Below are 25,724 nucleotides of genomic sequence, written 5' to 3'. Positions count from 1 at the left end.
AGGGAGCAGTTTTGATATTGGAAACTGGAGACTGCAGTAACATTCCCAGCAGTCAACATCATTAGAAAATAACCAAAACATTTATACTTTTGTATTTAAAACAAACAAACAAAGTTTGGAGAGAGTTTGAATTTTCAGAACCCTGTAAAATTTCTGCTACAATTACTAAGAAGTTCCTCCCATCCTCATGTTTCACAGCCACAGTTTCTGCAGAGAAAACCACCATCTGGTTGTAGCTTTTAGTTTCTCCAAACACTTCAGCCTTTACTTGACCACCAAGAAAAGAAGAACCTGGCCACCACACGTTTGTCAATGCCCAGGGAAGGTGTGATGTTGCTCAGAAGGCAGCTTTGGATGCCAAGAGTCTTGGAGGACACCTGATCCATCCAGGCTGCATCTTTTCAGCTACTCTCTCTAAACTGCCATCTCGAATGCAGACAAGAACATGGTACAGCTTTGGCATGCCCTGCCTGGGGGACAGGCTGTAATTCTCCTGCCCAGCAGAAAGGAGGACAGGTTCACCATCCAGATAAACGGCCTGAGGCAACAGCACTAGCAGAGCTGTGAGAGAGTGCCAACTTCATTACCATTCCCTTTACAAAGGAGCTGAATCAAAAACCTGCCGCTCAAGCCCAGGTTTTCATACACGGCTCACCCTTCCTATAGCATCTCTGCGCTAAACACACATTTCTCCAGGAATCAAAACAAACCCATTTCAGGCTATATTTTAAACTGTGGCAACACACGTAGAAGGTCTTAACTTAGTCCACCAAAATCATTACAATTTGATAAATAAATTATTAAGCAACATGCCTCTAACTAGCAAATTACAAAGACAGGACAAAGCTGGGAAGGCATTACTGAGTTTTCGTGCAACAAAACCATGAAGAGGAACAGGCAGGATGGGGGTGCCTGTGGCTGGTGGCCCCATGGCCACCCCTTGCCATGGTTCCCAGGCACCCCGTCCACCTCAGCTTTTTTAAAACCACAAAAGATTATGTACAAAAGAAGAGCAGGACAGATGGAAAGGTGATTTAGCAAGCGGCCTGCTGGCACGTGATGCTGGTAGCCCAGGAGCCCATTTAAGTGCTGGGAATAACACCTGACAGGGCTTCACTCACTGGGTGCCGCTCCCCGGCAAAGACAAGGGCCCTTTGAGGAGGGAAACGAGGAGTGTTCAATTAAAGACCAGACCCTCACTTGCAGACAAAGAGATATAGAGAGCGAGGGCCCTGGTGCCGCTTCGGCAGAGCCCCACGGCCAAGGCCTGCTCTCGGCCAGCGGCGTTCCCTTACACCATCGACTCTTCACACAGAGCATAAGCTTAACTTGCAAGGCTGGATGACTTACTGGCCCCCGGGAAGGACTCTTTACTATACAATGGCACTCTTTGTAGGGGGAAAGGAGGTGGGGAGACAGTACTAGCTGGCCATTAACCTTATAAATCCTTCACTTGAGTTGCACAATTAATACTGTACGTCAGTGTATTTGACTTTGCTTCTTCACGAGAAGCTGCGTGGAATGAAAAAAAAAGAAAAAGAAATTGAATTAAACAGATAATATCTTTCCTTCCTGCATGTTTTTTATTTTCACAATACATTTTAGATAGCCTGCGTTAGTCTTGCAGACCATCCACATCTTTCTTTAAAGAGCAAAAAGCATTTCTGACTCCATGATTTCACTGCCAAAATGTAAGCACAAACCACATAGTGAGAAATCAGGCACGTTACATGCAGTCCATACTCATTTAGCTCTTGCTTCTCTCTCTCCCCAGTCTCTAAAAGCTGCTTTTACAAAGTACATTAAAGGTCCAACCCAACACTTCTGAGCAGCACAGGTTTTTGCTCAAAGTTGGAAATAAATTCACAAGACCTCAGCCAGGCCATCAACTTAAATTTACCACCTTTGTTTTTGTTTTGGTTTGGTTTTTTTTTAAGGCTGCAATAAACACCTCACAGATATAAAAACTGCTTAATGGATCTCTAACCAGCTATAAGCTGGGGTGGGAGAGAAGGAGAAAAAACCCCTGTAGTTTAAATCCCCTGAAGTTCCCATGGTAATACCACAAGGCATACAAAAGGTGTAGATGAGTGTGTGGTAAACTCCTCCTCTGAGGTTTTATTACTATGAAACCTAACGCTCTCTCACTGAAAAGAAATTTTCATGATATAAAGGAGATAATTGGGAAGAAAAAAGACAATTCACATTTTATGACTGGCTACAGATGAATAACATTTAGTGTCCAACAGTCCACACTGCACCATAATCATCCACTAATGACTGGAAAACTCACTGTGAAAATTACTGAACCTAAACTAGTGGGGTGTTAATTTAATTTTTGGTGGCAAGAGAGAACACGGCAGGGAGAGAAAAGAAAGGGAGCACTTAGCTCCAGCTCCCAGCACGGCAAAAAAAGCTTTTCCCCCTATGCCTGGCCGAGCAGGAACAATGCACAACAGCCCAGCCCCGACGACTTCACTGAATTATAACTCCTGCTAGTTAGTTTAATTATTGCACATACATTTCTTGAAAACTCCATTTGAAACATCAGCTTCTAATTGGAGAAATTGCTCTGGGCATGACCAAAGGGTTATTATAAAGTTTGGTCACTTCTTTTCAAGCAATTGTTAGAAAAGGGCACGATGCACATGAAAACCTCTCAAAGATGCTCATTGTCTGAGACATAGAATTCAAGTGCAACAGATACAGAAGGAAGTCTCAGCTGGGAACACAAAAGGCGATGAAGACACGAAAATGAGGTGGAGCATCCTGCTACACCAGCAGCACCTTGCATAGAAGAGCTGAAAGGGGAAGAAAAAAAAAAATCCAGCTTCCAGGATGACAAATATTAGTGGGTGCAAATGGAAGGTGTGTCAAAGACAGAAATCTTATTAAAATAATAACGCTCATTAAAGACTTAAGTTGCAAAAGCCTTGCAAAGTTACAAGAAAGCTTCAAATCACTCTTACCAAAGACAATGAATTTCATCACGAGACCTATAGGTTTGCATAAGGTTTCCTTGACCCTCTAAATCAGCAAATTTAGCATGTGCTGGTTCAGGGGTTTTCTTTATTCAAAGTCTGCTTATGTTTCCCAAAGCTTCCCCTCCAGCCAACTTAAAAACCTAGATACACCGACCGATTTCCTATTACCTGAGTAACTCCGATCACTGCAAAAATGGACACTGAGCAAGCTTTTATGGTGTAACCATTTAGTTTAAGAAAACTGCCAGACAAGTAAGTTTTAAAGTCACACATGAAACTTCATTCCCTGTATCCTCAAACCCTAAGCTGAGGTGCTAAAGCAACTCTCTGACATGCTTCATATTCCTGCCCTATTTCATGGTCAGATCCAATTTTACAATTCAAGAGTTGAATCTTTGGATGTCAGAATCTCATGTGGATTTTAATCCATTTACTTTCTGGCTCAGATACACCTGCACCAAGCTTAGGAGGACTGTCCAGTCCCTGTTAACTACAGATTACACTTTCATGAACTTTGCAAGTGTTATTTGTTACCAAGCCAGGATGACTTAAATGTGGAAAAGACCATTCAGTGACGAGTTTTCTCCTGGTTTACGTTTTACAATCCCAGCAGTAGAAAATATGCTATGTATATTAGAGGTTTAGCATTCACTCCTCCTCACCAGATACTTTTTCTTCCACTTATTATCTCCGTGGCCATCACAACCCATTACTTATCAGACCAGCCAAGGCTCTGGACCACCACGAACAAGAAACATCAGCAACACCAGCAGAGGTTTAAAAGTCTGGCTGCAGTCATAATTTCTGGGTCACATTAGCCCTAACGATGCAGGTAAAGGGAAGAGTTGTCCAAGGCTCTCCGGTACCTGTGCATAGCAGTCATATAGCCAAGAAGAGGAGGCATTTCTGTCCCTTTCCCCCTGCCAGGCAGCAGTGGGAGGTCAGGATGCTCTCCCTGCATCACTCTGGGGCAGACAGCTCGTCCTCCAGCCCCTCAGCCCAGATGGGCTCCAGGGACAGGTGGGGCAAAAAGCCACTCCAAACCTTTCTGCAAACAGCCAGACAGGCAAGAACCAACCCCACAGCCTGCCGCGGCATTGCCTGAGCACCCCCATGGCCCTGGGGTGCACAGAAAGACCATCCCGGGCCAGCCCCACGCACCCCCTCACTGCTACGCCCGGCCACAGCAACCCCCTATGCCCACCACACCACGGGTGCTACTGGCTGGGCCACAGCAGCAGCAAACAGCAGCTTCCCCTTCATCAAAAATACCATGCCACTCTTTCCCCTTGACCCCATCAGTTATTTATTAACAGCAGTAAAATATTACTGTTCTGTACCTCCCAACAGGCAGGTTTTCCTCTCAGCCTGAGATACCCACCACTTTTTTTCTTTTTTTCTTTTAAAGCTGAAAAGCATGGCAACTTTTTCTTTTTGTCTGTAGGTGTACTGTTCACTGCTTTAATGCTACAACGTGGAGAGTAAAGTGTGAGAGAGCTCCTAAACAAGTCACAGCCATTTACACATTAGGCACCCAATTGCACTGAAAATACAATTACACAGATTTAAGCAGATGCTCATGCCCATGGGCCAGGCCCGTTACTTTGACTCTTCTTTAACTACCTAACTTTACAGTAAGTGCAAGTTGAATCTACTTAGATACAAGACCTGAATTATCAGTCTGGGTGTGGAAAAAAGGCAGTGAAAATAAATTAAAATCAATCAGTTTCTCCCATCTCATTTAGCGCAGCTAAGGACACTGCATAACAGGCAAGACTCCAGCAGGTCCCCACTCTTCTTTCATAGCCTTTAACCAAATACTGAGAGGCATTTGCTATTTTTAAAGTCAAAAGAAAACGTTTGACTCCAGTCTTTTGTAAATTCACAGCAAAGATAACCCCCCAAGGAATGCATATTATTTGCACACCAGTGAGCTTACTTATTAACACAAACTTCTAGCAAAAAGTTGTGTTTCCGTGTTTTAAAACGGGCCACAAAGACCTGTTTACATTCCACGTCTGGCTTCAGCAACGTCAAGGTCAGAGCGCACCCTTCCATAGCCCTCCTGCACAGTGGGCTGAGAAATGTCGCCCGATGGGTAGGGTCCAGAGACACCCCAAAAATCAAACGCTGACCCTTACACTCCGTCAGGCGATGGTGCCCATTCAAGAACTCTTCCTCCTCGGTGCAGCTGGAGCCAAAAAGCCCACCTCAGCTACACTGAGCAGCTGGCACTAACTGCTGGACACATCTCTACGCTTACACCACGCTTTATTCCAAAAGTAAAGGCATAAGGAATTAACAGCCTTGGGTGGAAAGGACATGCAGGTTTTCTCCCTTTGTTTGCTGGCCATGAACAGCAGTTACATCCAAACCTCTGCCTCAGCGCAAGTCCACTACCCGCCTCTCAACTTTTTACTCTCCTCTAAATACTGGTGGAACGCAGAAAACTTGTCCATTAGCAGAATAGGATTTACACCTGTTCTCCAACACTGTTCTGTTGGTGGAGGTTCAGAGGGAATTTCACTATAATGAGGGAAAAAAGGTCCATCAATTCATTTTTAAATGGGCAACTCATCCTAGGCTTCTCCCTTGCACAAAGAAATGGTAGTATTCGAGTAAGTCTGATGGGAAAATAGTGAGTGACAGAGAAGTGTCTGAAAACTATATGAGACACAAGACGGCCAAAGAACAGAAGTGATCAGACCCTGTATTGCCTATTCCAGAAGGACAGTGACAGCTAAAAACAGTCAAAATTTAGATTTAAAAACGAAACTGATAAACACCAAATATTCACACTCCATTCTTTGCAGAAACTTTACTCAGCTAATCATTTTTTTTAAAAGAAATGCATGTGAGCATCCCATTTTAAGGATCTGAAAGTCCCAGTGCAGAGAGAGCATCTCTAAATCTGTGACCAGTTCCAGGTACCCACTGTGTAAGACACAAATGAAGGGAAAATACAGTTTGCCTCACCATCACCACTGCAGTGGCCATGGGAAGCAACGAGACCTTCACAGCAATAAAACAAATCCTCACAATTTGTCTTCTCTCCATAAGAGAAGCTGAGTGTTTCAAGCTGTGAAGGTTGCAAGTTACCTTAAACCCTAAGGAAAACATCAGTTCCGTTGTTCTTCACAGCTCCCCAATATATACACCAAATAGCCACAGCTTTATCTCTTAGAGAGCTGGGGGGGGGTTGTGTCAAAGTAAGCGCTGCAAATGTTTTTGCTCCCCACGCTAGGATTTTTTTGTTTCCTGAAGAAAGTTCAGGAAGAGATGTGCTCCTTCCTAGGCCACACTGCGCACAGGTGGGATTCCCTTGGGGGATCACACCATAACTTGAATCTTCAGCCCACCACGGCATGACAGACTTGCCATTTACTGCTCCAAAAGCCACCTTCCTTGCACTGCAAAAAAACATACATTCCTCATCTCCTCCTCCTCGCCATGGAAGAAGACACCTTCCCAGCAATACTGTGACACAAGTTCAAGCTACCAAGTAGATCCAACTATAAAGTGAAATATTGGTTTAGCAAGAGTAGAAATGCTAAAATTGTTATTTTTAATGAACATTTTAGATTTCTAATGCTAGAAGTTAATATTTTTAACAAACTAGTAGGAAGTCTAATGAAAAGCTTGCTCTCTTTGTAAGCGTTAGCAGTTATTCCTGACCCGTGTGGAGCTCTCAGAGCTCAGGAGGGTGCGGGATCCCCCTGTAGAGAAGCGCCTGAGACGACCATACCCGAGGAGCGAGCCGCAGAAGCTGCCCCACAGAAGGACAGCCGGCATTGCACATTGCAAGGGGTATATTCCAAAATTTACAACTGATGGGTTTAACTTCGCCTGCTGAAGGAAACGGGGGAACGCACCTCTCCTCCAACCCCACCCTACAGCTGTCGCCTGCAGCTCTTCTGGAGAACCCCAATTACTTGCAGCGCATCCTTGTAAGGCCGCCGGTCACCGTCCCAGCTCACCCCTTTCGCGCCCACCCACTTTTGGGGGCGCAAATACCGCGGCGGCGAGGACTCCCCTCTCTTTCCGTCCCCCAGTCCCCGGCCTCGCCGGGCACCGTCGGCGGGCGCTCCGGGGGCAGCTCCGCGGGGCCCCGGCCCGGGGCGGAGAGCCCCCCTCGGCGCCCCGGCAGCACCTACCCAGGCACTTGATGTGGAAGCCGCTGGGGGGCTTGAGGGAGCGGCGCGCCCAGCCCTGCCGCAGCACCTCCAGGTGCTCCTCCTTGCCCTGCACCAGCAGCACCTGCTCGTCGATCCAGCCCAGGAAGAAGGTCTCGGCCACCGCCGCCGTGGCCCGCCGGTCCCAGAAGTGCTGCATGTTCTCCCGCTTGAAGTCCGCGAAGATCTCGTAGCCGATGCGGTGGCGGCCCAGCTCCGCCGCCGGCCCCGCACCGCCGCCGCCCTCCGGCCGCCCCCCGGCCGCGGCGCCCAGGACGATGGCCAGGGAGTGCGGGGCGATCTGCAGGCACCGCTCCGCCCTGCGCGGCATGGCCGCTCACCGCCCGCCGCCGGGTATGGGCATGGGCATGCCTTCCCGCGGACGCGCTGCCTCCCGCGGCCGGCTGTCCGCGCTCCGCTCCGCCCCCGCCACGGCACGGCCCGGGCCGCTCCGCCCCCGGCACACCCCCGGCACGGCGCGGCGCGGCGCGGTGCGGTCCGGCACGGCGGGCGAGGCGGGGACGTTACCCCGCGGCTGCCCGTCCCGCAGCGGGCAGCGGCCGCCGCCTCCCGGCCGGTAAGCCCGCACCCCACCTCCCGCCTCCCGGTCCTAGCACGGGAACAGGAGCACCATCCCCAGAAACGAAACGAGCCCGCTTCGTGTCCCGGCTGGTGGTGTAGGCTTCCCGGCACCCTCCAGTTTCGGGAGACCTCACCCTTCCCTTCCCCGTGTGCAACACGGGGGTATCCCCCAGCCACTTCCATATTATCCCAGCAAGTCTCACAGTTGTTCTATTTGTGCTTCTTCCAGTGGGTGCAACAGCTGGAGGTAAAACACGTAGTGAGCAGCACTGACCCCGCTGTGTCCATCGCCACCTTCTTCACCCGTAACAATCCTGTGCCGCTTTGTGTCTTAGGGGTACTGAAATCTGATAGCGATGGAGCAAGTGCAAGGTTCACTCCTAACTTCTGTGGCTTTTTTCCAGCCGTTTCATATTTTGCCTCCTCTGTGCTCCAGGTCACCAGCTGCCTGTGAGGCTCAAGGGAGAGCTCAGGAAAAACAGGCAGGGTGCAAGCGGAAATGGAGGGGCACCGTCCCGGCAGAGCCTGGCTTGGGGTGCGTGTCGAGGTGGTAGGTGGGTGCTCAGCCACAGGCGCTGGTGACAAGGTGCCAGTTAGGCTTGTGAGAAGGTAGATTTGAGGACCTCACTCCCATCTTCCAAACAAACCCTCAAACCCACGGCAAAACCAAGTCTTTCATTGCTGAAAATGAGGTTTGAGTTCCTGAATCGGCTGTGGCTTTGGATGCCTTGGTGCTGTGCGGACCGTCAGCTCCAGCAGCACCCTCACCTTGCCACCGGGAGCAGGGCACTGCGGCACTAGAGAAACAGGCAAAAGTGTGGGAATGCACCAGAAAGACGAAGGACATGAGGAAGAAAGCTGTGCTGTAGAGAAGAAGGGCAAGAGCAGAGGCAGATGGGAGTGAGAGGAGAGAGGAGGCAGCGGCCGCTCTGCCGGGCAGCGGTATGAGAGCTGCTACAGCCACCACACTCTGCGCTGTGCACAAGCTCTGGTGTTTTACCTGTTGATCCTGAATTCACTCACATCAACATCCCTTGACAGTTGCCCCCTTAAACTATCACCGTTCTGTTCTAACCTCGTTCAAATCCTGTGGCACCTCCATCTGGTTTCATCCATTTCCTTCTCTGGGGCACTGTATAAGTCAGGCTCCTCTGATATTCCCACTCCCTACTTTTTGGGTTTCATCCAGTGCTGTCTAGGCACTGTACCGACGAAGGTCAAATTTACCAGCAGCCCAAAGAGTTTTACAAGGAGACAAGTTGTATGAAACCAACTTTATCAAAGGGGAAATAAGAGGTAAAATAAATTACCCAGAATCACTGTGAGTCATTCTAAGACAGGAGCAGAGCCCTTTAGCTCTGGCTGGTGATCCTCTAACCTCTTCCCAAGTATCCAGCACAGCAAGATTTCAAGACGCCCCTCGCCTCAGCCAGCAATAGTTTCGATGGTGCTGCTGTTAATATTTCAAAGGAGCACTTTCCCGTTGTCATTCAGCCCTAAGCTTTGCAAGAGGACCCCCAGCGTCCTTATTGTCCTCCAAACTGCTTCCTAAAGCTCACCTGAGCCATTGATTGCCTGTTAAAAGAGCTAGTCTTAGTGTGTTGAAACTACTGTCATGATCTTGTCATACTCATGTTATTCTTACCTTGTGCCTTCCTTCTCTCTGCATTATATCAACCTTTTATCTCACCCATCATACTTGCATGTCAGTTCTCCTGGGCAGGGCTCACCTTTGTGTTGCCTTTGTGTGGAGACGTCACATTGACATCTCGGCCACTGATGAGCGTAACCAGGTAACTTAAGGTCTTGGTTGGATTTTTCAGTTTTGATTCCTACCTGCAAGAACAAAGGAGCCAAATTAAGCCTTTTGATTCTTTTTAGGTTTCTGCACCAGATACGCATTGAGCACTTAGGCGCGGGGCCCCACATTTTGCTTACAGCCCCTCTATCCCAAATGCTAACCAAATCTGTGATCCTTCTGCTGCCTCTGGAAAAAACACGTGTTCAGCGTGGCTTGCCTGGGAGCCTTTGCTCATGGACAGCATCGGCGTGGCTCTCTCCATTAGCTGAAATCCTTTTCCTTTCAATACTAATTTCTGAAGCAACTGGTGTGGCGAAACACGCCACGCAGTCATTTTCCTCCCCTTGCAAGACATGTGCAGTAACACTTGCAGGCTGTCAACATCTTCCCTACCCCTGGCTTGTTCTCCTGTAAAGGCTAGTCCTCAGCCTGCTAATCCTCTCCCACCCTGCTTTCATCACCTCTTCCCTCGCACTGCTTCATGCCTCTCCGCTGCGCTGGCAGGCTGGCCCTCCCTCCCTTCATCCCTCCATCAGCATGCTACCCCTCTCTGCAGCTTGCACACGTGTGATGTCACACACAAGTGTAATGACAAGGTAACGAAAGAGAGTACTCTATAATTGCTCCAAAACCTGCTGGATGGAGCACAGTGATTGTGGCATAAATCGAAGTACACCATGCGCTGGGGTTAGGTGCTGTCCCCATAAAAGCCAGCGCGAGGATTGCCTGAGTGGGACCTCGAGGCCCCAGTTAAGAGACTCCCCCTGTTTCAAGGGCCTGGGAAAAGGCTGTGGATGACAAGTGTGTACTGAGTAAACCGTTCACCGTTCATTATTACCCTTTTTTTCCCATTTCATTACAGATTCAAACAATTTTTTTTACCTCAGAATTCTGGGGGGTTTGGTTTAGTTTGGTTTATTTATGGTTTGTTGCTTGCTGGTTTGGGGTTGAAAAGTATCTCCCTCTTTTTCATTCACTCTCACTTCAAGGGAATTCTTCCAAGCAATCAAGATCTATAGCCAAACTAAAGCTGACCTGGTATTTCCTGGTAGAAATACAAGTGAGAAGACAGCCTACAGTCTTCTCACAGCCAAGTAATGAAAGCGGGTGAAGTGGAACTCCTAAGTGCTTCTGAAGTGTTTGGAAAGGCAGAAGTCTACCCTGCTAGCAGGGCGAAACCCCTGAAGATTTAGACACGTCTCTTTGAAAAGCGTCGGCAGTGGCAGGAGGTCCGCAGCAAACCACCTTATTTATTCTAGGAAGGAGCAGAAAGCCAAACAAAAGTGCCGGAGCTGTGTTCTCCAGCTGTCTGCACTGTCTGATCTGGAGCTCAGGTGTGGTACCTCTGTCTCCTGCAAACGTCACCTTATTAAAAACTCTCTGGGAGAAGAGTATTCCCCCAGAATTCATCCAGAATGGAAAAGGCAGGCTGAGGTGAAATACATATATTTAATGGTGGCTGTGCCTCCTTGATTTGTACATAGTAAGACAAGTTACACAATTTTGCAGCCTACGTAGTATGTCAGCAAGTGATCTGCTTCAGATGCAGTATTCAGGCAAGCACCTTATTCAGGATTTCTTCTGTGAGGGCTTTTAAAAGAGTATTTCCTATAGGAAAACATTTTATTTTTTTAATCTGTCTAGTGATTGTATATAAGAAGAAACAATACCTTCCCTCCTTACTGCCTGCCCGGTGTTGTTACCTGGTGAGAGAGTCCTGCTCACTTCCCAGCCTAGTCGCCTCATTCCCGGGAAGAAGCTGCTCTTACCATTACCTGGGGTTTTTGGATACCTGAAGTGTTTGGCAAGAAACTGCCAAGGCATCACAGAACTACGGGATGCCTAGGCCTTTTCTGAACATATATGCATCATGTGGAAGGCTGACTGAAGCTGGAGACTCACAATGGTGGCCCAGTGACACAGAGCTTGGTGTGACTGCCATCGTCAAATACGGTACTTTCTGCAGCTCTAATGAGACCGGAGCTTACAGACCTTGATAATAATTTTTGAGAAGAGTTGCCCACTCCTCCTACCCTGGTAAAGAGCTACATAAGCCTGGCCACTCTTGCTTGGACACAGAGTCCATGTAAACTGGCTCTGGCTTCTGGCTTTGCCGCTGCAGACATGCAGGAGAAGGGCCAGGACCGGGTATGCCGGTAACACGCGGGCCCGATGCTCTTCTTGTCATGCCCTGAGAAAAACCAGGAGCAATCTCAGAAGAGTGAATGCTCTAAAACAACGGAGATCATGAACAGTGATGGCAACTTGCATCTGAGAAAAGCCAAGATGGTGGAGGGGGGGGTGTTAATACCTGTTCCTTAAAACTCTTCGCAGAAGTGTGGCAGCTTTTGTAGGTAAATATAGCTCTGCATTTCCATAGTTTGCATCACATGAAGACACTGATTTGCCACCAAGAATTCCTAAAACAACACCTCGTTCAGCCTTACCCTTTTGTTTCAGTAACTGGTTTTTGTAATTTGGGGCTAATAATACTTCTCATGTTTGTAAAGTCCCTTGAGACCTGCTATTAAAAATCATCTCGGGAATGGCTGTTTGACAACCTCTGCTCTGGTGGGAGCCAAGTATTTCTGTGCTCAGTCCTGTCCTGCCATCCTCCATCAAGAAGCCCTGCTCAGAAGTCCTTGCTCAGGCAGAGTTCCCAGTGAAGTCAACGGGAGTTTCCCACATGAGGAGTGATGAGCTAGGTCCAAACTAAACACCCAACTAATAAGCAGCGTAGGAAACAGCTGATTGCATCATTTTTAAGCTCTGTACTTTTACCTGACTCAGACTTGCTGGCATCAAGAAGGGTCCTGGGGACAGGATGCTACCCAAGGGAGGAGATCCCTGGTTATGGCAGGCGTGCCCGTCTTCCTCTTCGGGAAAATCTTTGGCAACGGTATTAAATCTTTGCAATGAGGTGACTACTGCTTATATAGGTGAGCTAGTAGGTAGACAATTATCTATTGTCTGCTTAACAATAGCCTACACATACTGAGGAAGTTACGCTGACCAGGAGAAAAATCACCTCCTAGCAGACATGGAAAACAAGTTCCCACTTTACTCACCGGGCATGCATTATACAGGGTACAGTTTTCTCACATTCAAACTCAGGTGCCTACATTTAGACAGGTAAGTAACACTGCACTAAAAGCCCCAGATTGGAAAGCCCTTTAATTTTATTTGTTTATGAAGTTGCAAAGGGGGAAATAAGACTTACAGATGTTATGAAGGCAAAAAGCTGGTAAGCAGCTCATCACAGCGGTGCAGGTAAATGGGGCCAGAATAGATTCCCTGCATGGGAAATTTTTGGCTGGAAATTAATAAGGAGAGAAGAGGAGGGTATGTTTATGTCTTAACCCTCTAAATATATTTCTCTAGAGTCGAGAAATTTTTATGTGCCTTCCAACCTATAATTGTCTCTTATCTGCTAAGACATTGACGGTTGCTTTTGGCCAGTTTATAGCCAGACACTAAGGTGGGAGCTTACACTATGTATTTGACAGAGACAAGATTTTCCTTCAAACTTTGCGGTTCTGTTCTGCTGGAGCCATAAAGGTCTCAGTGCTTGCAGGTAAGATGTCATTTTAATTATGGAAATGGCACACCAGTTTGCCTAAATTATCTGCTTGTGGCATTGCCTCGCAAGAACCACAGAAAACACATTCAGGCAGCTCAGACACTTGTACACCAAAATAACTGGGGTTTGTTTTTATGATTCCCCTATCAATAATGGAAAGAAATTCTGAATGAAAAGGCAATTAATTTTCATGAGCGCTCTGGAAGAAAGAGCAATAAAATCTATTTCTCTGCCCTTTTTTGTATTTCCTCTCACAGCCCGTGGCCTGAAGCGTGGGGGGTTCTGCTGACTCCTGACCCAGCCAAGCAAAGGCTCGCGGCTGATCCCGGCTGGTTCTCAAGTTGCCGAGTTAATGACCCCAAAGTCAGCCCAAGGAGATCAGAAGGTCTCCACCACCCTCGGCATTTTAATCTGAAATTTCTCTGCTTTGAATAGATGTGTTTTCCTCCTACTGCCCCTTCTCATGTAGTGCGAGGCAAGTCCTGTGAATAAGTGCTGCGGGCAGAGCAAAGTTGCACTCAGGAGAATGAAATTACAGTGAAATACATATACCCCTAAGAGTATGCAAATGTAAATGGCATACATAGGCAAAGCGAAGTAAAGAGACATCCTTGTTCATGTGGCATGCATAGCCGAGAGCTCCAACCTGTACTGGCTTGATTTTCCTGTAGGGACCCCATTAGATCGGGGACCAAAAGGAGAGCGTGGTGACCCTGCACTTTCATTCTACAACTATATTCTGAGCTTAAGCAAGAAGGTGAGGTAGGCAGAGCTGACCACATCTAAATGAACAATTAAATGAACTCTTCCACCTTCTAGAAGAATTTAAGCAGGGGCTGCAATACCCATCTGAGAGGGAAAAAAACCCCCACACCTGAAAAATTTAAAAAATAAAAAAAAAAATTTTAAAAAGAATTCTGCACAAGAAGAAACTCTTCAGGCAGGGTGATCAGCACACAGGGTGTGGGAACCAAAGCTGGGCACGGGGTTGGTGAGCAGCCTTGGCTCTGCTCTGGCAGTGGAGCTGTGGGCAACAAGTGGGCGTCCATCTCAGCTGAACAGCTCTGATGTGGGCTCGGGAACTGTAGGAATACCACGTCTCTAACCAAAACTGGAGCTATAAAAGACTGCGCTGATGGAAACCATACAATCCATCCCTGCAGGTAGGGGTGAGGGACATTCACTGGTGCCTCCAGGCATGGAGAGAGCTGGCACAGGGCGCTGGAGGACTAGTTGATGCATGTTGGCTTCTTGAAGACTCCCTCGGGGGCATGGATGTGGGGAAGCTTTCCCAGATCACAGGACGGGGAAGCTCCGTGGTCATTTGGCATGTCATTTTTTGGATGACAACATCTCCTTTCTGACTGGGGAATGGGAAAAGTGACCGGTGTTGCTGGTTTTGGGTAAAGGCCCTTTGAAAATTTGCCTTGCCTCTCAGGCAGGCAGGCGCCCATACTGATACAGTAAATCAAGATACAAGGAGGCTCCACCTGTGCCAAGACATTCTTGCTTTTCCTGCCAGAAAGCACAGGCTGGCTGGCAGGCTCGCTTTCTGTAACCAGCTGGTGACATCTTTCTCTGCATCCATCCACTGACCACGACTCAGTTCAGAAAACGTGAGCCAGGCTTACAGCCTTCCCCTGGGCTCCCCTAAACCAGGGTCGTCCCTTTCCAACCTCCAGAGCTTTGCAGGAAGAGGATTTTTGCACTCAAGCAAGGAAAAAAAAAATGCCTGCAGGAAGGGGGACTAACCACTACCACTGTCTTTGCTCTTAGGGGAAGGCTGGATGTAGCAAAGGGCGTTGGATGACGTGCCTGCCTCGGGTTTTAATTCACTGCTCTTGTTTGCTGCTTCTCCATGCTAACATCCTGCCAGCATGTGTTTAACACATCTGCATCTTTTCTTGATCAGGACACCAATTTCTGATGTTTCTTTGCTTGGTACAGATGCCTCTGGAAAAGTACAACATAGCTCTGAGAAAGAAATTCCCCTTTTTTTTTTTTTTTTCTTTTCTTTTCCTCTTTTTCCTTTTTACAGAAATTTCTTATCTAGTTTGCTCTCTTCAATACTCTTCGCTCTTTTCACCTCACTTCAGGCCTTAAGTTTCTTGCCCCCAGTGAGCTAGTTCAGTCGAAGCCATACTTGATTTACAAATATCAAAGTAACAGGCACCTTACAGCTGCCTATGATAAGCGATTATTAGTTTTAAAACCAGTCCAATACCGGTTATGGTATGGTGCCAATCATCCCCTTTAGCTCTTTTAAGCGGTGAGGGGCAGTGGAATAGCCCAGAGAATGCTCACGTGCGTGGAGGGGGAGGTAAGAGCCACCTTCTCCAGCAGGACCGGCTGCAGCTCTTCCAGCACTGGTTTTGTACCAGTCGGGCAAGTGCCAGTAACTGGCGCACATTAAGATTACGGTGTCTGCCAGCCATCAGCTAGCTTCTCCGCTCCTCCATCATTTTCCTTTCACTCAGGGCAAAGAGAGAAATAGGAAGGTTGATGGGCTTGACGCTCATTTTCAGGTCCCTTTGGTAACAACGGAGTTGGTGAAAGGGGCGGTGGGGTGGATGTAAGAGAATTTATTCCTGTTTTAATAACCCTTCATTACAGCTAAGCCTCTTGCATAAATGGCAATTTGGATCCCATCTCCTGAACGTTGCTCCCTTGCATTAGACTTTTTATAATAGTCCTAATTGCAGATGCGAGTTCTGCTTTTATTCTGTGGGAGCCGAAGTAAACCTGCCTGATGTCACAACTGGTGATCCTCAAGTACAGCCAAGTCCATGAGGCAGCATCTCCGAACGGCGGGATTTGATGTATGAGTCACAGCAAAGAGCCGCCGGTTCCCTCACTGGCCCTGCCTGCTCTGGGGACCCATCTCTCTCACAGGTATTTTCAGCCACCATCCCCCTGCTCTCCTGCCTCCTCCCTTTGCCCCGGCTTGTCAGGATTAGACAGTTTAACCAATGACCCCAGCTGTCATCAATCTCAATATTGAACATACCAAGATAATACAGGCAATTCTCTGCTCTGTGGAGACAGGCACTTATGAAGTATTTGTGAAATCATTTTAGCTAAAGACGACAGACAGCTCTATTTTGTGCCTAATGTTGCATGACAGGTGTGGGCACACCCAGGGATAACTCTCCTGTCATCCCAACTAGAAGGTCAAGAGTCTACATTTGACAGAGAGAATCGCCTTTGGCACTCCGACGGAAAAATGAAAACACAGCAGCATCCAGAAAAAAACCCCACACCACCAAGCTCTTTGTAAACCAGGTGTGCCAGATTTAACATTTCCCAGAGCTTAATTCCTTTTAAATTTTGTAGCTCCTCTTTGAAGATTATCCACAGGCCCAACACCAGGCTAAACCAGAAAGTTTAGCTTTTGTTCTTCCATTACCCATTATCGGCTTATTGTTTTAATCATGTCAGGCATGATAGGCAGTGGCTATCTCTCCACTCTGCTCCTCTTTTCTCCTTTTCTCCCCATCCAGCACCACTCATCCTCCCCTCTCCTCTCCCTTTACTCGTTTTCACGCTTTCCTTAGGGATCTCCATGCAATGCCACCCCGTGTTTCGTCGCCGTCCCCAGCGTGCGGCAGAGCTCAGCTGCAGAAGAGGAGAGCAGGGGCTGGCCTCGGTCATGGCAGCAGCACTGCTGTGGCCCCACCATGGTTCCTGGGGGAAATCCCGGTCCCACCAGGATGCGGAGGGATGGCTCAGGTGGAAGGTTTACCCAGAGCTCAAGAGCTCGGTAGTGGGGCTGTAAGATGTACCAGGGAATAGTCCAAGCTCTCCTAGGTTATTTCTTGGGCTGGTGCAAATGTCAGCAGCTAAATCTGAGCCCGTTTCATCAGTAAACATCAAACCCAGGAGAAAATATAATTTCCTGCTAGGGCAGCAAAGGTGATTCTTGTAAATTAATTTTCTCTAGATTTTCAAGGAAATCAGGTGTCTGTTTATAAAAAATTGAGACATCACTGTTTCTTATCTGTGCACAAGAAAGTTGCATGATAAAAAGCAAGAATCAGATAATGCTTTGCAAGGAGGAGATGGGAATGAGTAATTTTTACCACTGGTGTTACGGGAGGACCTCTGCCCGGATATGTGGTAGATTTAGAAAAACTACTTAGGCTTTTCCTCCTCTTTGCTGTAGGAAATGCTGCAAGTTACAGAACCTAACAGCCAGCTTTTGTACTCCTGCATCCCCATGCTAAAAGAGCACATTCAGAGATGCCACAGCTATTGATCATGGTCAACCCATACTTGACCTCATGGTCCTTTTTGAGACCAATCTACTGTTGCTTTCAAAGGGTGGTTCATAGTGATGCGGGCATGAAGGAGGCATGAGTTTAGTGGAAGGGGGGAGGAAGGAGGAAATCTCAGGGTTTCCATACTTCCTTTTCAGCTCGTGCTGCCTTGCCGTATGAAGCACCCGAGGCGGTGCACCTGGAAGACCCCCATGGAGATCAGAGCTGGACATAACCCCTCTCCGACTCGCCGGCGGCTGTGGCAATCCTCCTTCAGCAGGTGCCACCAGATGATACTGTACAGAGGGGAGCAGCAGCAGTTGGGTTGACTGCTGCTAATCTGAGTTTCAATGGCTTCTGTTTTCAAACTTGTGATCTTTTTGACATGCAGAGCAACGTGTACAGAGTCTGTGGGCAGTGAGTCCTGTGTCTTGCCCCACACCCTTAGCCATGGGCGCCATTGAGGGAAACCTGGAAGCACAGAGTACAGCTGACAGCAGAGCATGAATGGGCGCACCTGGCACTCAAAACCAAGAAGTTCAGTTGGTAATGTAGGGGTAATGAGGGATTTGGCAGACCCGCTGCTCCACCAGAGCTGGTTTAGGTGGCCCTTGGAGCTTAGCTTCCATTCCAACATCTTCCTCTTCTCCAGGGCCAGAGGATAAGGGGAGGAAGGAGGTGGCACCCAGGCCAGGGTAGAGAGGGGATGGCTGGGTCATCCCTCTTCCTGGGGGGTCAAAGCCCTGAGCAACACTTCTTTGGGCCCCAAAGCAGGCAGCAGCACTTCATAGCCGGGAGTCCCCACTCCTCCTGGTCTGCAGTGTCCCAGGGTCCCTTGCCCAGTCCACTTCCTGTGGCTGATCAGGTTTTTCTTTCACATCATTCAATCATTGCAGTCCCCAGCATTCAGGTTTTCCCATAGCTGCATTAATCTTTCAACAGATCTGGTCCTTTAGTCACCATTTAATAAGATTAATGAACATTTGACAGTTCTTACTTTACAATAATGTCCTCCTTTGCCTCAGCGTGATTATTTTCACTTGATCCCTGTGCAAACCTGGGAGAGAGGTGTCCATTCCTGCTTGGGAGCAGAGCAGATCCCCCTTACAGCTTCCATGGCGGCATGCCCACCAGGTGAGGAGCAGCAGTATTTTTTACCATGGGCATTTTCCACCTTTTGTCCGGCCCTGGACCGGGGCCATGGCTGGACGCCTTGGCAGCACACATGTATTTCCGATGTGTGGGAAGCCTTGCCGAGGGCTGGCGGGGCAGATCATCTTGCTCACGGGCACGCTCCGAACAGCAACCGCTTGATACTCACTTAGGTAAGTCCTGCAGGACTGGTCCTTGGCAGCACGTGGTTCACCCCTTCACTGATCAGCTCTCTTCAGGAGCATTCCAGGCTGTAGCACTCGCATTCGCACCCTATCATGGCTTAAGTTGAGGAGGAGCTGGGGTTCATCCCTGCCAGGGGTCTGGGAAAGCCCCGGCGGACGGAGCCTGTCACAGGGGACGTGAGGCTGTGCGTGGGTTTGGGGTGCTGCCACCGCTGGTGTATGCTGTCTGCGGGACCCCCAACATCTCCCTCCTGCAATGCAAACTGCTCAGAGCACACTGGAAACTAAACATGATAGAGAAGCAGAAAAATCCCAGTTCAAGATTTATGTAAGTTTTGGGGGCTTTTCTTTCTGGAAATAGCCACACAAAAATCAATCACTGGTGTGCATATACCCTCAGGAGACTTTATAAGAGATGAATCCCTGCGGCACACTCTCTCCTTCCAACAGCAATGCAAACTGTGGCTCCAGGACACAGCAATCGCAGGGTGCAGCTCACCACGCAGGGCCTGTCTGCTGTTCCTCACACAGCCAGTTCCTGTTCTCGCCGCTAGCTGGCTTTCCCAGGCAAGGGCAAGGAAAATACCCAGCTGATTTCGAAATACAATGTGGTCACCTAAAATGTAGTTTCATTATTTTGTCAGTCACCAGCAGAACACGTGGGGGTCAGTACAACACCTGAGCAACAGCACAGGGTGGGGAGGGAGTCCGGGGCATGCCTGAGCTCTGCGGGCTGCAGATGCGCATGGCTTCAAATACAAATCCAGAGCGCAGACCAAGCGCACCAATGCTATTGGGAAAAAGATAGTCTACAAGCAAGAAAAGGAATTTTAGTCAAGTATTTACCAAGTATCATTAACCCAAAGAGAACTGACTTCCTACAAAGTCATTTCTCTGAGGCTTAGTGCAATCCAAGTGGAAAAGCCCATCACTTTTTTTTTTTTTAAATTATTATTTTTACCATGAAAAAAATCACCATACTTAAGGAAGCGCAGTGTGGGCTGCAGCCAGTCTGGGAGCACGTGCCTGGGGAGCACCCTGCAGCTTGCTCCTGAGCGGATAGGAGCACGGTCTTCCTTCCAGCCTGTGGATACGGGGCAGGGGAAACTCCAGGAGATCCAGATCCTGGTTTGCAGGAGATGGCCATCAGCTTTATGACCTAAGCAGGCAGGTTACTTGCAGTAAAGCCATACAGCAGAGTTCAAACAGGCAGCATTTGCTAATCTCCTCATATGGATAAATTAATAAAACATCAAATTAATTTACCTAGAAATAGTACAGCGATCACAAGCCAAAGTTTACCACAATGATTTGCTTTACAGTAACAAACATGAAGCTTAATCATAGCTGTACATCTCCATTTTGCTACAGAAAATGCTACGTCTTCTCCCCATGGTGGATAGCTCAAAACTGATAGTGCTTGTAAGTAATGCTGGTTCTTCCCCAGCCGTGAAATCCCAGGGAAATCCCAGGTAAAGCCCACGTGCTCTGCTCGGCCGTGCAAGTTTCATCCCACGGGGTAACCCTGCACAAAGAGCATCGTGCCAGATTCCCCCAGGTGCAAAAAAGCACAACTCCTTTCCAGTCAGTGCATCGGGTCGCTCCTGCAGAGTATGGCCTCGCAGGGACACGTAACTAACCTAAGAAACAGAAAAACATTTCTGTTAAATTACCCTGTGTACCCAGCAGTATCTGGCTGAGGGGGATGACAGCATTCCTCTGTCACTACCTAAAAACTCCTTCACTTAATTCATTAATCATTCTTATCAGCATCCCCTTCGTTCCTGGGCTATAAGCGTATTTGAACTATAAACTTCTCAAGTCCAAATCCACTCCGAGTGATGAGTGTCTTCAAGGTCACAAATTAACAGAGGCAATTGCTACGTTACCTACATAAAAGTCTTCAGTGGATCAGTGACCCTGAGAGACTTTATTAAAAGATAGTATTTGCCTGACCTCTCTGCAACCTCCTAGCCAGGTAAATGTCTTATAAACAGGCTATTTTGTAGCAGATAGAGAAAAATTAGCATGTTCCTTGTTATAAAGAGCTGGTAGTTGAAAACTGGACTAAAATATCTTAATTTTGCTTTTTACTTCCTAACGTTAGCCCATAGAAAAAACATCATATGGAAAACCAAATAGTAAGCATTCTAATATTTGCAAGTGCATTTCTAATTTCCTTCCCTCTGTTGTTATCATATATGACCTCATATGTATTACAGCTGTTTGCTTTGTCACTTGTGAACTATCTTGAGAGAGCACAGTCAAGGGTCAACCGTTACTCATCACACGCATCCAGGTAACAAGAAGTTTCCAGAAGTTAAGGTGAGATTCCCTGATGTCAATAGCAAAACAGAGGAGATTATATATATTTATAATTATATACATGAAATCAAACAGTGAAGAGAAATTAGGCTAAGTTCATCCCATGCTGCAGGTTAACGAATAATCTTGTGTGCAGGACAAGGAACTGATATACAAGGGGCTTTATCCTCATTTGGGTATTCATTGCTGTTTTACTGGAATTTATTTCTTTCACTGGCATACATAGGTGTGTGTACATCTACGTCTATGTATATATAAAAGCCACATAATGAAAACCATCTGGATTCAATATATTACATATACTTACTTATTAAAATCATTTGGGAAATGAATAATTTAAATACTGGTTAGCACAAAAAAAAAAAATTAAAGTATGGAAAACCAAATATTTTTTAAAAGTTCAAGCTTCTCCTGTAACTACTTAAAAATATTCAGAAAACCCCACAGTAATTCCTAAAGAGTGCAGATAAGACAGAAAATCTAAACATTTGCGCGCAAAATAGTTTACAAGGGAGAAAGTATGTGCACGCTCTAAAGTACAAATACTGTTGGAGGATGAACAGTTAAACTTTTAGAAAGAATAACTGAAATGTCAGCCTGAAGGTCAGCTTCAACCACCCCAATGGAACCAGATACTTTTTAGGAACTCTTAAATGCAGGCAAAAAAATGTCAACGACATGTTTTCATTTACTTTCCAGGGAGAAATTTTTGACTCCCAGATCTCCCCATCCCACTGGCAAGTTCAGACTCTGGTAAGCAGCACACATAGTTAACATAGTTTTTCATTGATACAACATATCCTATAAGCATAACTATACAAACTTCCTTGCCTTTGCACAATATCATGTTTCCCACCAAATTATCTAGAGATCTGGCAAGGAAATTCGACATAATTTTATTGAAAAAAAAAATGTTTACATTCTGTTCAGGTGAGGGAATTTATACCGTCTTGAGTAAGTCTTTGGGATAGTTAAAAATTCTATTTAAATACATAAATAGCTGGGGTTTGTTATCCAACACTCGCCATGTCTTTGGAAATAAGAAAAATGGCAACACTGAGAAATACAGAGTTTTGCTTTCGCTAAAATGTGATTCATTCCCATTAGCATTTGCAACACATATTCCTTCCTCACCTCCCCTCAAAATTAAAGCTGTTTCTGTAAGGCTTGCAAAGACAATGGGCAAACAAAATTAATCTAGCTTATTCTTTTACATGTAGTCCATCACCCTCAAGTCTACCTATGTAACACCCTGCAGCGTGAAACTCTCTTGCCTTTTGTAAAGTTTCACTGGCAATGAAACAACAAGGCAAAGAACGCGAAGCCTTCTGCAGGAACAGGCAAGGAAGGCTGGTTACTTCTAACCTGAGGGGCTTTAAGATACACATCCAAATACACGTACACCAAAGTGGGAGGCTTTCCAAGCTCTGGATGACATATCTTACGGTACGAGAGAAGAGGTGGTTCAGAAATTGGGTAAAAAAGGAACAGAGCTCTTTTAGACAGATTGTCTAGCAGAGCAAGAATTGCTTTCTCCTAGAGAGACTTTGAAATAGAGGAGAAAGAGCGAGCAGCCATCTCTTCAATGCCCATGCTAGCACGGCCATAAGCAACACATTGAAGAAGCTGCGGTTTGTTGGTAGGTAACCATCCTTTCTCCTGCGAGCTGCTGTCCCTATGCTAGCCACGCCGCAGGAGACACTGAGCGGTCTCACCAGTCTCTGCAGAGTAAACAAAAATGAGTCTCAAAGCTGCGTTAAGACTGGAAACTTCTCCAAGTCCTGCACCGTGCCTAGGTGTTTCCACAGCAGGAGAGCGCATATGCACGTTCCCGTGCGGGGCAATGCTGGGCAGCGTTCCCTCCTAGCCCAGAGGCTGATGGAGCACCCTCAGAGCAGGCTTTTATCACAGAAATCCACAGGCACAACCTCACAGCAGATTCCAACACAATCTGCCGTAGAAACAAAGGAAGGGTTTTCCCCAGAGTGCTTTGCCCTGAAGAAGCAGAAAGCTAAGGCATGCCTGACAGCCAAGGTGCAAAGGACATTTCAGCCATAGAGTTTCAGGGTCCAGGAAAGGCAGCAGACCAGCTAGTTCCTTGACTAACTGCAAAACATCAGAGCCCATTCTAGAGGAAACTTGCAGAACTTTTTAAGGAGAAAAATAATAAATTTCTCAGGAACTACAATAACATAAGGGAGATCAACCAGAATATCACAGCAATCTCTGGAAGCAAGTACCTATCTGCAGAGGCAAGCGAGCAAGCAGGAAAGCATGCTGCCTGGGTTTGAAAGGAACCTTCGAGTGACCTTCTTGGGCAGCAGGGTCCCCTCCTCCAGCAAGGGGAAGGGCAGTCAGTCACCTTCTGCACAGATGGCATCCTTGCCAGTGGAGATTGTGGCTATCTGAGAAGCGGAGCACAACAGCTGGGACAAGTTTTAACCAGTTCACGTATCTCAGGACCGGTCTGTATCTATATTATCTGAAGTTATCTCCATGCTTTTTTGCAGAGCACACAAAGGTGTAGCCCAGCATGCTAGCCCTTAAATCAAGCAGGATTAAAGAGGTCCCAGGTGGTACCTAATACTTCCACTGGGTTTGTTCATCCCTCATTTAAAAAAAAAAAAGTAAATTAAATCTAGGTTTTACTTCAGCAGAAACCTCAAAGCAGTTTTAACTATTTTTCCCCTTAACTAGTTTTATCAGGCTACGATGCCCAGAACCAACGCACACCCACACACCACCCCACCCGGACAGCTCTGAAGAGCCAACTCTCTAAAATTATTTCACACATCATATAAACTTATTTTCTGAACCTTCTTTTAAGCACAATGGCTAATTGGGATATATCCAATTTTTTTTTTTTTTGACTACTCAAGTCACTTTTAGCAGCACATTATAGCTACCCAACAGCCATGTTCCTGCTGAGACAAGACATCCATGTTATAAACATGAACTATTTTATAATCCAGTGTGGTGAGGCAAGGGTTTCCATCTCCCATGTCAGTTAGCCAGGTAAACGCTTAGTCCTCAGAAAAGGGCTACAAAAGTAGTTACCTCTGCTCTTACCAGTCTCTTGTCAAAAGCATCCCTAAGGAGGACACGGAGAGTAGGTTGGGACAAGATACCCACATTTGGTGTTGCCCTCCTTTAGCTGAACTTCCTCACTGAAAAGACACGAAGGAGCAGGAGCTCATTGTTTCTCAGAAAAGGATGCAGCAGAGTAGGTTTAAGGAATGAGATGCTTTTGAGAATTTTTTTCTTTTTCTTCCTACTCTGCCTCAAGCCTGAAGGACAGTCATAGCAGAAGTATTCTTAAAGAGACTTCTGATCTCCCAAGTGCAGGCAGAGAAAGTGTGAAGAGAAACATCTTGTTCCTTAGGACATGCAAAAGAAAGCTGATAGAACTTCCAAACCCCCTGTGTAAATCAAAGATCTGAGAAGACATAGTGCAAGACCCTAAAAATTGATCAGGAATTATAATTTTTTTTAAATCCTTCATTTTTCCTGAACTTCTTATAACTAGACCTTAGTGGTCAGAAGCAGTGACAAAGGGCTTGAGTACATTTCTTTGCTCCAGAATTCACCGTAGGCCAGAAGATCTAAGGTGATGGGACATGTTCTTCCTCTCTTGCACACTTGATAGCGTAAAAGGGGAGGAAACAATATTGCTGGAGCTCAGTAGCAGTCTGAACATGTTGATCTCAAACTTTTTTTCCCCTGAAAGCTATTTTTAAACTAGTCTAAAAGTAGCTTCTCTTCTTTGATGCTTAATTAGTTCCAATTAAAATAGACTAGATTTAAGTAGTATACGTCAAAGTTTGAATGGTGCTCATCAAAATACAGTAAACGATAAAAACCCCCTGCACTTACACTGAAATATATATATGCCCTTTTTATCTCCTCAAGACTTCCAAAGGGGTTTGGGTTATGAATCACAAACATTCCCCTCAGCATGAGAGTCTTATGAGTCAGGAAGATAGTCATCATTAATCACTCCTCAAGCATTTTTAACAAGGTGGCTCCTGCTCGCTGCATGTTTTCATTCACATCAGTCATTTACATAGCATAAAAGGTGTGCCTAGCACTTTACAGACAACTAAGACAAAAATCTTTGCTTTGCAGTGTTTACAGCTACAATAGGATCACACAGAATGAGAAAAAAATTCTCTTTATGAATGAAAAAAGAAGAGAAATCACAACTACTGCAAAGTAGAAAGTGGTGTGAACTAAGTTTACATTTCTGTATTTCTATATGATACAGTTCCTACTTTTACTACTCACTATTTTAAGTAGAAACTTATTTACACAATTCACTTCAGGCTTAAATATCATTGTAACGACAAAAGCATTTTATGTCCTCCCCTTTCCCAAAGGAATGCAAATCACTATTTTGCTGTTAGACTGTTTAAGGGGGGGGGGGGGGGGGGGCGGGGAAGGCACCCCAGTTCTCCACCAAACACTTACACCACTTGCATCAACATGTCTTTTAAGAAGCAGTAGTAGAGGTGCCAGAGTTGCTGTAATCTGAGTGGCTATTTAAAAGAAAAACCAGAATAATCTGGAAATGAAATACATTTTCCATTAAAAAAAAAAAAGAGATAAGATACCTATTCCACAACTGCCACTTAGTTCATGGTATTTAAGCAAAGAACAAGGACAGTTTAATTTGTTCTTCCCAGCGTGG

The 25,724-nt window shown here is 46.5% G+C and overlaps 1 protein-coding gene across 1 annotated transcript; it reads right to left on the bottom strand.

The window, feature by feature from the left end:
- Nucleotides 1-1,438: 1,438 nt before the first annotated feature.
- LOC142601498 (storkhead-box protein 1-like) lies at nt 1,439-7,562 on the bottom strand. Its single transcript, XM_075750675.1, has 2 exons — nt 7,139-7,562; nt 1,439-1,512 (listed from the first exon to the last, which is right to left on the bottom strand). Exons 1-2 carry the CDS (start codon nt 7,485-7,487, stop codon nt 1,439-1,441), a joined length of 423 nt encoding a protein of 140 aa, XP_075606790.1. The 5' UTR covers nt 7,488-7,562.
- Between the last annotated feature and the right edge of the window lie 18,162 nt (nt 7,563-25,724).

Source organism: Balearica regulorum, chromosome 4 (assembly GCF_011004875.1).
Source record: "Balearica regulorum gibbericeps isolate bBalReg1 chromosome 4, bBalReg1.pri, whole genome shotgun sequence".
Taxonomy (NCBI): Eukaryota; Metazoa; Chordata; class Aves; order Gruiformes; family Gruidae; genus Balearica; species Balearica regulorum.
This window is presented reverse-complemented; position numbering and strand designations above follow the sequence as displayed.

Bases quoted from the DNA above. Each gene is read 5' to 3' on its own strand.
- LOC142601498 (XM_075750675.1), bottom strand. From the start codon at position 7,487: ATGCCGCGCAGGGCGGAGCGGTGCCTGCAGATCGCCCCGCACTCCCTG. The intron at 1,513-7,138 runs GTAGGTGCTGCC...CATTCCACGCAG, and splicing joins CTTCCACATCAAGTGCCTGG to CTTCTCGTGAAGAAGCAAAG.